General features: G+C 45.9%; 1 protein-coding gene across 1 annotated transcript in view; it reads left to right on the forward strand.

The window, feature by feature from the left end:
- Window positions 1-13,963, forward strand: part of LOC119172559 (AP-3 complex subunit sigma-2) — a 96,256-nt gene that overhangs the window by 41,515 nt on the left and 40,778 nt on the right. Inside the window, exon 5 of the mRNA XM_037423718.2 lies at window positions 5,840-5,947. Within this exon, the coding sequence (XP_037279615.1) occupies window positions 5,840-5,947 (108 nt within the window). The remainder of the gene's footprint in view (window positions 1-5,839; window positions 5,948-13,963) is intronic.

The raw sequence follows: 13,963 nt of genomic DNA on the forward strand, positions 1-13,963 counted from the left end.
ATCAAAACAAGGTCCAGAAGCCTCAAATATTCATCCGTAAGCAATTCTATAGTGAATGTGAAAGCGTCAAGGATGATCTCAAGTGGGCCTAAAATTGCGAGTGCTTTTTCCTCGATTGACCTGTCATGCTTGAACAGCACCTAAAAATTATCAACAAAGAAGCTGAAGGAATTTTGGTTTTAATAGACATAATCTGATTTAATGCTTGTATAGAACTAGGAAATCATCAACGAAGAAGCATAAGAAATTTTGGTTTCAATAGACATGATCTAATTTAATGCTTGTGTAGTGCAATTCAGTTCTAACAATACTCACAAAAACAGAAGGTTTGGTCATCATAACCATTTATTATTGCTATATCTGGACTGGTAAAAAGCGAAAAAAAAAAAATAACCCAGATGTTTCCCCACACATGTAGACTTAGTTACCAAGACTATGAAAAACTTCATGATGTCACACTTCGACTTCCTGTCTACACGGGGGGCCCTGTAACTCCCCGTTTGGGTGGCGCACAGAATGGCGAGCAAACACCCGCAAATGAAGAAAATAAAGACAATGCTTGGCGACGGCACACACAGCCAAGGCTTGGGTTCCCTGCTGGCATTGGTTGTGGTTCAGCTGTCTCTTTCACTCCTGTGGCATAAGCCCACCGGTCAAACAATGCAGATAATGCGAAGAACATTGAAGGTTACATGAGTAACGATAAAGTTGCGTAAACATGCTAAGGAAAGCCAGAAATTCATGGAAAAAAGTCTTGAGGGAATCTCTATTTCTATCTTGAGAGATTGTTAAAATCTTCGACTATGAAAACTCATATATTCTCGTAAGGAGTCTAACATTGAGACCCTGCGTAAAGTTTTGATGAGTTTACTGCTACACTTCAAGCAATATTGCCTGTCATTTAGGCGGTGCCGTCTTTTACTAATTCACAAACATGCAGAAACTCAAGTTACAAACTGTGCCACTACCAAGCGAGCTCTTTGATTGATTGATTTGTGGGGTTTAACGTCCCAAAACCACTATTTGATTATGAGAGACGCCGTAGTGGAGGGCTCCGGAAATTTTGACCACCTGGGGTTCTTTAACGTGCACCCAAATCTGAGTACACGGGCCTACAACATTTCCGCCTCCATCGGAAATGCAGCCGCCACAGCCGGAATTTGATACCGCGACCTGCGGGTCAGCAGACGAGTACCATAGCCACTAGACCACCGTGGCGGGGCAAGCGAGCTCTTTCCCTCCTCTCCTTCAATGACATTGCCACACATAAAGCCCTCTCAGAAATTTCTTTGTGGTGGCCTGTTTGGGCTCTTGTAATCAGTTTTCACTCCATTCTTTGCAAGTTAATTTACCTTTATAAAGGTCCGAGACAAATGTTTTTAGTACTTGTCTACCGAGTGGCCAGAACACATAAACTGTGTCGCTGTTTGTATCATCATATATATGGTTTGCTTTTGCATGAGGCCATAAATATATTGATAAATCTGAGAAATTTTACAGTTACTTGTTATAAGCGATACAATATCTTGTTCTTGTTGTTCATGTTCTTGTTGATTTATCATGACACGGTTTTTGTAGTTTAGTTTGTTCACTTCATTTGTTTCCTAGTTGTTACTCCTACTCCTTCTTACAGCCTCAACTGAAGGCTAGCAGTACTGGGTAAAGAAATAATAAATAAATGTCATGACATGTGGCATCATTATGAGCAAATTACACTGTATTAAATTAAAGCAAAAATCATCTTTACTCAACATTTGGTGAAATGCTATTTCTTGTAAAGTTAGTAGGAAGTTGAAAAGTAAAGAACCTGGAATGTATACCTGATATTCTTGCAGTGCCCCACATTGCAGTCAGGGGCAGCACAAGGAAGGATTTTTTTTATTGTGGGGGGCACCCGAGACATGCAAGATTTTTCAGGGCAATGTGGAACCCATGCATTGTTCCTTGGCTGTGTTACATTTTGAGTGTAGGGGGGGGGATGGGGTCAAAAGTAGGTCAGGCAGAAATTTGGGGGTGCACCCTCTTTGGATCATGTTGGAGATAGTGTACCCCTTGTGGTAGCTTAGCCGTTGTGAAGTGTCTCTTTGCTAAGCTCAAGGACACGAAATTGGCTCCCAGCTGCAGCATCTGTATTTTGGTTTTGAGAAAGTTCAAGAACATGACGTGCTGTTAGATATAGCTTCAAGATCGTGAACACCAGAGGGTGAAGTCCTCGACTATGGTGTGCTTCATAGTATTATGGTTTTAGCTCTGTGGACCCTGGAAGTTCTTATCAGCATTGTTGTATGTAACAGGCCGGTCACGTGGAATGACATGAGGTAGCCCCAGTTGGTAAAGATTCATCATGAGAGAGGAAGTAAGGTGGGCTGACATAGACAGTCGTGTTCTCTTATGTCTCTGTTATCAAGCATTACTTTTTGTATCATGGTGAGGCTGGGCTTCTCTAGCGATGCTTACCCATGATTCTTAGGGCTCACAATATCATTAGCACTGCATATTGTGCTTGTTGTAGCTGTTGAATAATGTGTCTGTTATCCAAAAACGTGTCGCACTGTAATAAAGGTCATATGCATTGTTCTGAAAATGTCAGCTGTGTCACTTCTGCAATTTTGTACAAGCTCACATCAATTCAGGCCACGTCCGCATTTTGGACTCTGTAGCGCAAAAGGCTAGATGTTGAGAGTTAGCCCCCATACACAATGAAGTCAGACACGAAGAAAAATGCCAGGTCGGCGTGGAAGGTGCACAGCGAAAGCTCGAAGAGCGGCCTTTCAGAGCCTATTCTGTGTAGTTGCTGCAAGCACACTTGCTAGGTGCCCACTATGCCATAAATAATCATAATTTTTGTGTAGTAGGCCATCATTCACTATGTTATCCTTCATCATTCTTTGGAGAAACGTGGTATCCGCTACGCACTTGCTAGGAATTCTGTGCAACTTTTTATGCAGTGGCTGATGATAATGAAGAATTATACCTGAAGTGGGTATGCACCACTGTTGATAGGTGATGAAGAACAAGTTTTCTAATGGGTTAGAGCTTTGGACACCCAGTCATTACGCAATTTGCATTGTGTGACTTCTGGCTGTTCTTTTGATGTTCCAAATATGCTTTATTACTCAGATTAATGCGATTCCTTTTCCTTACATCAAGCCTGCCTAAGGCCAGTTTAGAAATGAGTTCCAAGCACCTGCGTGGCTCACTGGTACAACACTGGGCTAGCACGCAGCAGACCTGGGTTTGAATTCCATTTTGTCCTTGGTGTTTTTTATTTTCCGAATTATTTTTTTTTTACTCCTTGTGATACTGGTTACGGACACCGGCAGCGGCGGCGGATAACTACGGCGCCGCTTGTGACCCGTGTTTTGATTTTATAACAGATTTCGCTGTAAAACTCATTCACTAGCTGCTGCAAAATGAGGCTGGCAATACAGGCAAAATTTTCATGATGTCAGGTCATTTTGGCCATCGTTGCAAGTTGAGTTTACCCGGTGTGGTTAAAAGGCTTTGCTTGGAAAGACGAACAAATCGATAGTTTTGTGCTGCTGACTGCTTTAATGACTGCTGTTACACCTTGAATCTGTGCCCTGTCACGACAGTGTGTGCCTCCTGTTGCTCAGACACACTAAGTCAACCAGGAAATACATGGTAGGCCTTTACCATACCATTCGTAATACAATGCCTGAGTGAGTAACTTGCACAGGGTGTCTAGCAAAGAAACGTCCCCTTAAAAAGTGCCTTCATTCATTCATAGCAAATGTCTTCAGCAGACCTGATGACTTCGATATTTATGTGAAAACTTAACCGTCAACTTTCTGCTTGTTAAAAAATTGTGTGGTATGTGACGCCAGCTGGCAAAAAAAAAAAAGGTACCACATTTTCCGCCACGGCTGCGACTGGCGCTATCACTCCCACACATAAATATCCAACAAAGTCTGCTGCAATAGCTCAATCGGTAAGGGTATCAGGGGCATAATCTCATGGTTGCAGGTAAGTTGTCTTTTCGTCTACTTTACTTCCTTTACATCACAATTACTACAATAAACAGTACAATCGACTTCTCCTCTATTGTTTCCTTGGCTTCGTTATCTGCTGGTTTTCATTAAGGTTGCATCAAACAAAGAAGTGAGCCCTTGAAAATCTCTGCCTTCATTGCTGCATGTAAGGAACAAGTTGGTGAGAGGGCAAGTAGCACAGGTGTTTCACTTGCACCCAGCATTTCTCTGCGTAAAGCAGTACAAATCAGTGCTGGTCAGTCATGCCAAATTACTATGTTGTGCTGAGTGGTCATCAAGCAGTCTACTTACTGCTTCACCGACAACGTCCACTCGGGCAAGTCAAGTAGGCATAGCTGCCTCAGGCTTGTGACCTGGCCAGAGCACTTCATTTTGCCGGCACATTTCATGTTTAGACAATGAAGTCGCACTTAAGTGAACCCGACTTCTTTGCTCGATGCCATCAAGTGCAAAGAGTGTGCAGTGTGCATTAAACTGGGCAGGATGCTTTGTTGCTTGGGAGACAATTGAGGCTACTCTGCACCTGTGTGAGATGAAATGCTGCAGCTCATAATCATGCACTCTGCTAGGACTGGTTGTCGTTTCGCAAGGCGGGTGCACATCTATAGCATTCTCAGCATCACATTGTTGGATTATTCTGCCAAATTTTCCCAAATGGGCACGGTAAGAACTGTAACACTTAAGGGCTGTGATATTGTAAGCATGGTTTTAAAGGGGTCCTTCACAACATTTTGAAGTAGCCATAGAACGGATTCATTAAAAGAACTTATTGCCTCACGAACTGACTGCAGCAAAATTTTTTAGAATCCATCCAGTATGAGAGGAGTAAGAAAGATTTGTTGCATGCTGCAATAGCGTTCTCTCTGCTCTCATCTTGGCAAAAGCAATCGAAGCTAAGCAGGGAGAGGTGGCACAGGGAAGGAAAATGTCATGCGCGCCTTCAGCACTTTTTCTCATTTTTTACTTGAATGTGCAGCTTTTCAATGTGATCGGACATGCATTCGCGGACAGGTCACGGCCTCCAGTCACGGCAGAGCGCGCCATGTTAAAATGAACCAGTGGCTGGGATGAGTGATTTCTGGGCTTGTTCCATCATTTGTTGTGAGAAGAGAAAGGAATCTTTAGCTTACTTTGAGAATCTATTGTGAATTCCAGGCCATGTGCGGCGCTAAAATATTTGGCTCGCATGTTCTCTGGAGCCTCGACTACTGATCGACAGCGTTTTCAGACTACGCTTAAAAAGTGTTGCAGGGCCCCTTTAGTCATCGAATACAAGTTTACTTGCTGCCAAGCAAGGGTGTGGTGGAACAGCAGAGAGCAGCTGCATTTCACATTTGTTTGTGCGCAACAGCTGTGGACAGTTTTACTTGGGCTAGTCGGGTGGTGTTTTGCGACTGTCCATTTTGGCATGCTTTCAGTGGGCATACCTAGAGAACCAGCAGACTGGCAGTGGACTAGACTGTCGGCTGCATTGGCTATTTAGGCAGCACGTGCTAAAACTGACAGTCTTCATAGTGACCTGTTACAGGTTACTGACCCCGGTTGATACATGAAAGCAAAAAATGCTTCATGTGTGAGCCTGCGCTTAATCTTTAACAAACGCTCTATTTTATGTAATGAGCTGTTTGTTCAGGTTGAATATAATGGAACCCTTCAAGTAATGTCATTGGGAAGTGTACATGCACTTGAGCACTCTGAGCATAATTGACTGCATTTGCTGACTGTTCTGGTGCTGTAACTTCAATGCAACATCGAGCATTGGAAACCAGTAGAAAAAAACATTCCGAATACTTCCTGACACTTGTCCTCTCGTTGATTCATTTCAGGTGCATCACATCTTGAATGAACTTGTGATGGGGGGTCTGGTGGTTGACACGAACATGACCGAACTCATGGCGCGCATCACCGAGCAGACAACCATGGAGAAGCAGGAAGTGAGTGTCTTTTTGTCAGTGACCTCTTCTCTTTCAGGACCTACAGGAGCTCTCGAACATTATGCCATATTTCAAGGCCCTGAAAACAGTTCAACTTGCACAGATTACTCAAGTTTAAGTCCCTGAACTTGTTTGCCTTCCAAGTTTGCCAATATGCAGGATTCGACATGAAAGGAAGCCCATTCTCGTCATAGCATACCTCCTCCTACAATTATGGGTCCTCATAAATGGCTTCTGTGTTACACTAAGACATGTAATGCCAATGATGACGTCCCATATCTTAATGCGCAAAGTGCAGATGCATTTCCATAACAGAAACAAAGCTTAGCAAAGGTGCACATCATAGGTCGACAAAACGTGCGAAGCTCAGACTCACTCATGAAGTATATTTCGACCTTTGGACTCATTCGGACTTGGGCTCATGAAAATTTCAGTGAGCCGAACTCACTCGGACTCACACTCCTGAAAGTTTTCCTCAACCGTACTCAGCCTCACCAAAGCATTAGTCACCCAGACTCACTCAGACTTAGACTCATAGCTCGATGAAAGTCTGAGTGAGTCTGAGTGGGTCGACTCACGAGCCCGTTGGCCTAGAATGAGCTTTTGCAACCCTTGTGCCAATGCTTTATAACACGAATTTCATGCTTATTCGGTGCTCATCTTGGTGCCTTTCAACATAGCATCTTCGAAACCGAGTTCCAAGTGCTTGTGAACCAGTAAGGTCATTTTCCTTGGGAGAGGAGACAGCACAACATATATTTATTCAGAACTTCCATGGAATAGTCGGTGGGGGGAGGTCAAGGCAACTCTTTGTAATTCACGGCTCCGATCAAGAAATATTAAAACTGTGTATAAATGACACTGCTTTGGAATACCTGTGTGTGAGTAGACGCGAGTATAAATGTGAATCCAGGTAAGGCTAATAATAATGCTTAAGATAACTTGATGGGATCTTAATTAGGCGTAAAAAAAGTTGAACTTACTCAGACTCACTCAAGAAATACATGTTGCGCTTTGGACTCACCCAAACTCACACTTACGACAATTTTCTTCAACTGGACTCACACTCATAAAAATATTACTCACTCGGACTCATTTAGATGCACGGCTCGATCTGTGTCTGAGTGAGTCCGAGTGAGTTTGCTGACCTATGGGGCATGTTTTTAACAAAAAAATGTGACTCTTGAGGCATGCAAAGTATTACAGGTATGGTTTGCAAACTTTTGCCAAGTTATCAACATATAAATTTTTGTTGCACTTTTGATAAAAAAAATGCAATTTGACTGACAGAGTCGCTGTGTGGTTTAAGTAGTGTAATAACTCACCAACCAGAACCAGAACCATTTATTGCAGAGAAATTGTGCATGAAGTCAGTGCGACGATAAAAAGAACCACCTCAAAAAGTAAAACACAAAAGTCAGTGACAAAAGTAGACAGAAGTTTCTCATGTGAGCAGGCACATGTGACATACTCTTTATTTACATACGGCTGTAGACATCATGAAAAAAGAAGAAAAAAAAAACACTGCAAAACAAAATGCTAGTGTAAGAAGTAACTGTTCGAGCTGAGCGGTAAAGAACTATGGGACATTTGGCATTTGAACTTGGGCTTGGGCAGCACCATGGGGCACCGCAACCTCTTTTAAGAAGGTAATAATAATAAAGGCTGTTTTGTGCTGTCGAAGTCAAGATGACAAGTCCTGAAGAGTAGTCTCTACTTGCTCATTTTCAGTCCCTTCTCATTTGCTATGAATAGCAAGAACAAGACATTCATAATAAAAGCTTGCATGCTGTACATGTAATACACCTCAGAATGTGATCGATAGCAATGGATACTGCACTTTTTTGCTTGACAAATGGCAGCATCAGCCATCAAAATCATTCCTGGGTCATAAGAGTGGATCCTAATTTAGCTTTGACATCTGTCAACTTGGAAAAAGTTTTTTCTCATGAATGACTGGTCCCACGAATTATCAAAAGAAAAAAACATTAGAACACTTGGAACAACAGTAAGCAGAGCAAGTTGGTATGAGTTGATTATAAAAGAAAGCAAGCGTGAAGACACAAGAAAGGTGACCAAGACACCAGATGTGCAAACACAGTACAACAAACATTTGTGGTGTCTTGATTTCTTCTTTTGTGTCCGTGTCTTCATGTCTATACGTTCTTTTATCAAGAATCTTTATAACAAGAGTTGGATCCTGTAACACATAGTTGTCCAACTTGCCCGTTTTGAGTGAATCAAGCTAGCCATAGACTGTCCTCTTGTTAACATGATTAATTGATTTCATTGATATGTGGGGTTTAAAGTCTCAAAACCACGATATAACTATGAGAGACACCGTACTGGAGGGCCCTGAAGATTTCGACCACCTGGTGTTCTTTGACGGGCACCCAAATCTGAGCAGACGGGCCTACAGCATTTCTACCTCAATCAGAAATGCGGCTGCCGCAGCCAAGATTCGTTCCCGTGACCTGTGGGTCAAGAGCTGAGTACCTTAGCCACTAGACCACCACGGCAAGGTGGTTAACACGATAGCACTGAAGAGGTTGTTTTGCAGAAATTTTGGCATCAGCTTCATTGGCTCTGAGTGAGAAATTGTCCTCTTGTCTGTGACCAAAGAAAATAAAGATGCACGTAAAATAAGTAATAAAAACTTTTGGGTTCTTGTGAACCCAGGCTGTCTGCCTGGCAAGCAGGTATTCTGCCACAAAGCCACAATATTTGTTAACATTGCTTTGGAAACAAACTCACATGACTCATGTCATAAAGTGGATGGAGTCATGCATTGTGGCAGAAGTGTAGATTTGTACCAGGCATCAAAACATCTGAATTTAGCCAGAAGTAGGTTTTTTGAAGGCCTGCACATTAAAAAAGTGCTCAGATGTAGTAGTATTTCATCATTACCAGCAGCATCAACAAAGTGAACAGCTCTTTAGGTTTGCATATAGTGGCTCCTTGGCTGATTTGCAAATGTAATTAGCACATAGAAGTGTGGCAGCTTGGGCTAGTTGGTATGACATGACGATAGTTATAGCGCGAGAATAGAACGACGGCGCAGAGACAGTCCTTCGTGTCCTTCTTGTCTCTGCGTCGTCGTTCTGTTCTCGCGCTATAACTATCGTAATTACGGCATAGGGGGTACTTAACTGTGCTTGCAGTGGGCATTCAATGATACTGTTACACGCAAGAAGTACACGAAAAGGTTGAAAAACAGGCGAGCCTGGATGGTTCGCGTTTACTTCCACAAGGGGCCTCGAGACAGCACACCCAACGTCGTCTTCCTTCTTCACCTTTTTTTCTGAATGTTCATTCGCGCTGTATGCGCCGTGCATTGCAACCGCTCGTGACATTTCCCCGTTGGCAGACGAAGCCCGCCGGGCGAGTCACTCAGTGGTTCGTGCATTGCATAGCTTCATGCGAGCGACGTGCGCCACTTCTGTTTTAGCCGAGCGCCGTCCAGTGCTTGTGAGCCGTGCTATGCGGTAGTTGACCTCACTGAGGCGTTCGAGGATAACGTAGGGCCCGACATAGTGAGCGAGAAATTTCTGGTACAGGCCACGTTTCCGTAAAGGCGTCCAGAGCCACACCTGATCTCCAGGATTGAAGTGAACATGTCGGTGACGGTCGTCATAGCGGATCTTTGATCGGTCTTGCGAGGTGACGGTGCGTAGCCGAGCGAGGCGTCGCGCTTCTTCTGCTCTACAGAGAATCTCGTTGATCGGCTCACTGCGATGAGCAGAGTAGGGAAGCATAGTGTCAAGATTATAGCGTGGTGGACGAGCATAAAGGAGAAAGAAAGGTGAGTAACCAGTGGTCTCATGTCTTGCGGTGTTGAAAGCATAGGTGATGAAAGGCAAAATTGTGTCCCAGTTTTTGTGCGCGGAGTCGATGTACATGGACAGCATGTTGGCAAGCGTTCGGTTCGTGCGTTCCACTAGACCATTAGTCTGTGGATGGTATGGAGTGGAATGGCGGAAGCTTGATGAGCACAGACGAAGGGTCTCTTCGACAACATCCGCGGTAAATTGCCGCCCACGGTCGCTGATTACGATGCGAGGAGGTCCGTGTCTGAGGATAACTTGAAACAGCAAGAAGATGGAAACGTCTTTTGCTGTGGCCGACGGCAGTGCTGCCGTCTCACAATAACGGGTTAAGTGGTCTACGCAAACGATGACCCAACGATTGCCGTCTGTGGATCGCGGAAAAGGGCCCAGAAGATCTATACCAACTTGCTCAAAGGGGGTGCTAGGAGGCGAAACAGGCTGAAGGCGACCGGACGGCGCGTCAGTTGGTCGCTTGTAACGCTGACATTGGGTGCAGCTGGCGACGTACCGTTCGGTATCATTGCGCATCCGGGGCCAATAAAAGCGTTCCTGAGCACGGTAGAGTGTTCTTGTGCATCCAAGATGTCCGGAAGTTGGTTCGTCGTGCATGGCAGATAATACGTGACTGCGAAGGCTCTTGGGGACAACCAAAAGGTAGCGCGCACCGGTAGCCGAGAAGTTCGTCTTATATAGGGCGCCGTCACGTAAGCGAAAACGATTGTCTGCAGCGGACTCCCGCGCGGCCGCGAATAGCGGCTGTAAGCTGTCGTCTTTCCTCTGCTCTGATATGAAGGTATCCATATCCGGAAATCCCGTGGACACAAAAGCGATGTATTCATCAAAGTTGTCCGCGTCACATTCAGTCGTTGGGAGTGGCAGGCGAGAGAGACAATCAGCATCAGCGTGTCGCCGGCCGCTCTTGTAGGAAACAACGAAATCATACTCCTGCAGACGGAGCGCCCAGCGTGCTAGTCGACCAGAGGGATCCCGAAGATTCACAAGCCAGCATAGAGAGTGATGATCCGTGACGACAGTAAAGGGGCGCCCGTAGAGATACGATCGAAACCGTTGCACAGCGAAGACGACCGCCAGACACTCTTGTTCGGTGACAGTGTAGTTGCGCTCGGGGCGACTCAATGAGCGGCTAGCGTACGATATCACATGCTCGCTGTCGCCGACACGCTGAACTAGTACGGCGCCAATGCCAACACCACTAGCATCGGTATGAACTTCTGTCGGTGATGACGGATTGAAGTGGCGAAGAATAGGCTGGGACGTCAACAGTAGCTTTAGCTGCCGAAACGATGAGTCGCATTCCGAGCTCCACTCGAAAGGAACACCTTTTTGGAGAAGGCATGTGAGCGGATGAGCTATGTCAGCAAATTTGGGAATGAAACGGCGAAAGTAGGAGCATAACCCTAAAAAACTTCGTAGCTGCTTCACAGAGCGAGGTGCCTCGAATGCCTCCACAGCTGTTGTCTTTTGTGGATCTGGTCGTATACCTTCTTTGTCGATCAGGTGTCCCAGCACAAGTGTCTGTCGTTCACCAAAATGGCACTTTTTAGAATTAAGCACAAGGCCGGCCTTCCTCAAGCAGTTCAGTACCAAGTCCAGGCGCTCGTTATGCTCACGAAATGTTCGGCCGAAGATCACAACGTCGTCTAGGTAGCACATACAAACTTCCCACTTCAAACCGCGAAGTATAGTGTCCATGAACCTTTCAAACGTTGCGGGGGCGTTACAAAGCCCGAAAGGCATCACGTTGAATTCAAATAGTCCATCGGGCGTTACAAAAGCGGTCTTCTCTCTGTCATCCGGGTGCATAGGGATTTGCCAGTAACCTGATCGTAAATCCACAGAAGAGAAGTAAGAAGCCGCAAAGAGGCAATCGATGGCGTCGTCAATTCGTGGGAGTGGGTATACGTCTTTCCTAGTAACGGCATTTAGGCGACGGTAATCGACACAGAATCGCCACGTGCCGTCTTTCTTCTTCACCAGTATCACTGGAGCTGCCCAAGGGCTAGACGATTCCCGAATTACTCCTTTACCCATCATTTCTTCGACTTGAGCGCTGATGATCTTTCGCTCCGCAGAGGACACACGATATGGTTTTTGACGAATCGGTTCAGCGGATCCTGTGTTGATGCGATGGCGAGTACGGGATGCAGGAATCGATGTGGGGCCGTCGTGCTGTGCAAAGTCGAATATTGAAGAGTGTTTCGAGAGCAGGGCCATCAAAACACGACGTTCATGGTCACTGAGCGATGTAGCTACCATTCCGAGCATGTGTTCGTTTGCGGTGTGCGAGACACTGGTTTGTGCTGTATCCGGTAGTTCTGTAAGCACTGCCATAGGTATAAATGGCTCTCCCTGAAACGTAGCAAGTTTTAGGCCTTGAGACAGCACTACGGCTTCAGTGGAGCAATTTAGCGTCCATAGCCCTGCGCATCCATCGGTAACTGAAACCATACAATACGGAACCAACACATTTTTCTTAAGACAGTTTCTATGGACCGGTTCCACCGCAACATCGAACGAAGTACTAACAGAAGACGAACAAACAACAGGAACGCGCATCGCGGATAAAGCGGGCACAACAGTGTCTTCAGAAACACAAAACACACTCTCTTGCTGGGATGATTCTTCTAAGAGCGCAGAGGACACACTTCCGCAAATACTGAGTTCTCCTGTTCGGCAGTCAACATTGGCGCCACACAATTTCAAAAAGTCAATGCCGAGAATTACATCGTGTGTGGAACGCGGAAGCACGGTAAACTCAGTGTTAAAGGTTTGACCACCCAAGGAGACATCCACGTTACACACACCAACCGGGTATAATGAGTCCCCACTCACTCCACGAAAGCTTGTGCTGTGGTCCCAATGAAACATAACCTTGCGTCCCAGCAGATTTTTGAACACCACACTCATGACAGAAACAGTTGCTCCCGTGTCGACTAAAGCCATGGTAGAAACGCCATCAATAAGTACATTAACCTTATTCTTCAGCATGAAGATAGGTGGAGGTATCCGAGTCGGCAGCAAAGATTTTCCAGCGACCTCACCTCCATCGGCCGCGCTGGCTAGTTTCCCGGCGGTGGTGACTCGAAGCGGCGTCGAGGAGATGATGACGTCACACGCCGTCTGGGAGATGGAGATCGAGACGCTCGGAAAGCTGGTGGTGGTGTCAGAGTACGTTCGGAGGCAGGAGAGCGGTAACGGTTTCGATACCTTTCTTGTTCTCCAGAATAGCTGTCCAGAGGGAAGTGACGGCTTCTTTCTTCTCGGAAGTAGCCTTCAAAAGTGGTGTTTCCTGGCCTATTAGTGTCCATTGCACGACCACCGTGTTGCATAAACGATCCCGACTGTCCATTGCTGAATGCCCGACGTCGGTTACAATACCTAGCTATGTGGCCAGGCGTGCCACAGTTGTAACACACGGGCAGAGGGCGAACTTCCGGACGCTGATTGAAATATTCCACAGCGGCCACAGGCTGAGAGTAACTCATCCCCTCCCCTTGGATGTCGTAGGCAGTGCTGGGTCTTCGTGGGCGAACGTCGCGTGGATGCTGATCAAAACGCCGATCAATCGAGTCGTAATGGCGTTGTTCGGTCTGGCCATAATGCGGGTCGTGTCGGTAGCTGTTACAATCCGCAGCATTCACCGAATGCTGCCAAGTAGCCGGAGGAGATGCGCAGACGGCGTCTCGGAAAGCGACGGAGGCGCAACGCGGCACCGCATAACGCGTTTGTTCTTCGTGCCGCAGGAGCTCCTCACGGACAATCTGCCGAATGGTAGCTGAGAGGTCTGTCTGCGGACTCGCGTCAACGCTGGCCACAGTCGTGACATTGGCTAGCCGTCCAAACTTCGGCGTGATTCGGCGAGTTTTCAGCGCCTCGAATGTGCGGCAGTGCCGAATCACGTCTGATACGGTGTTCAGGTTGTCTTTTCCAATGAGGAAGTTATAGACGTCTTCCGCAATACCTTTTAAAAGGTGTCCCACTTTATCTTCCTCGGGCATTCGAGAGTCGATGGTCTTACACAGCTTGAGAACTTCTTCAATATATGTCGTGCAAGTCTCGCCGATCACCTGAGCTCTCTGAGCTAAAGCTGTTTCCGCTCGTTTCTTCTTAGTGTCCGAGTCGCTAAAGCACTTCTTCATTTCTTCAATAAGACTGCTCCATGTAGTAA

Source organism: Rhipicephalus microplus, chromosome 4 (assembly GCF_043290135.1).
Source record: "Rhipicephalus microplus isolate Deutch F79 chromosome 4, USDA_Rmic, whole genome shotgun sequence".
Lineage (NCBI taxonomy): Eukaryota > Metazoa > Arthropoda > Arachnida > Ixodida > Ixodidae > Rhipicephalus > Rhipicephalus microplus.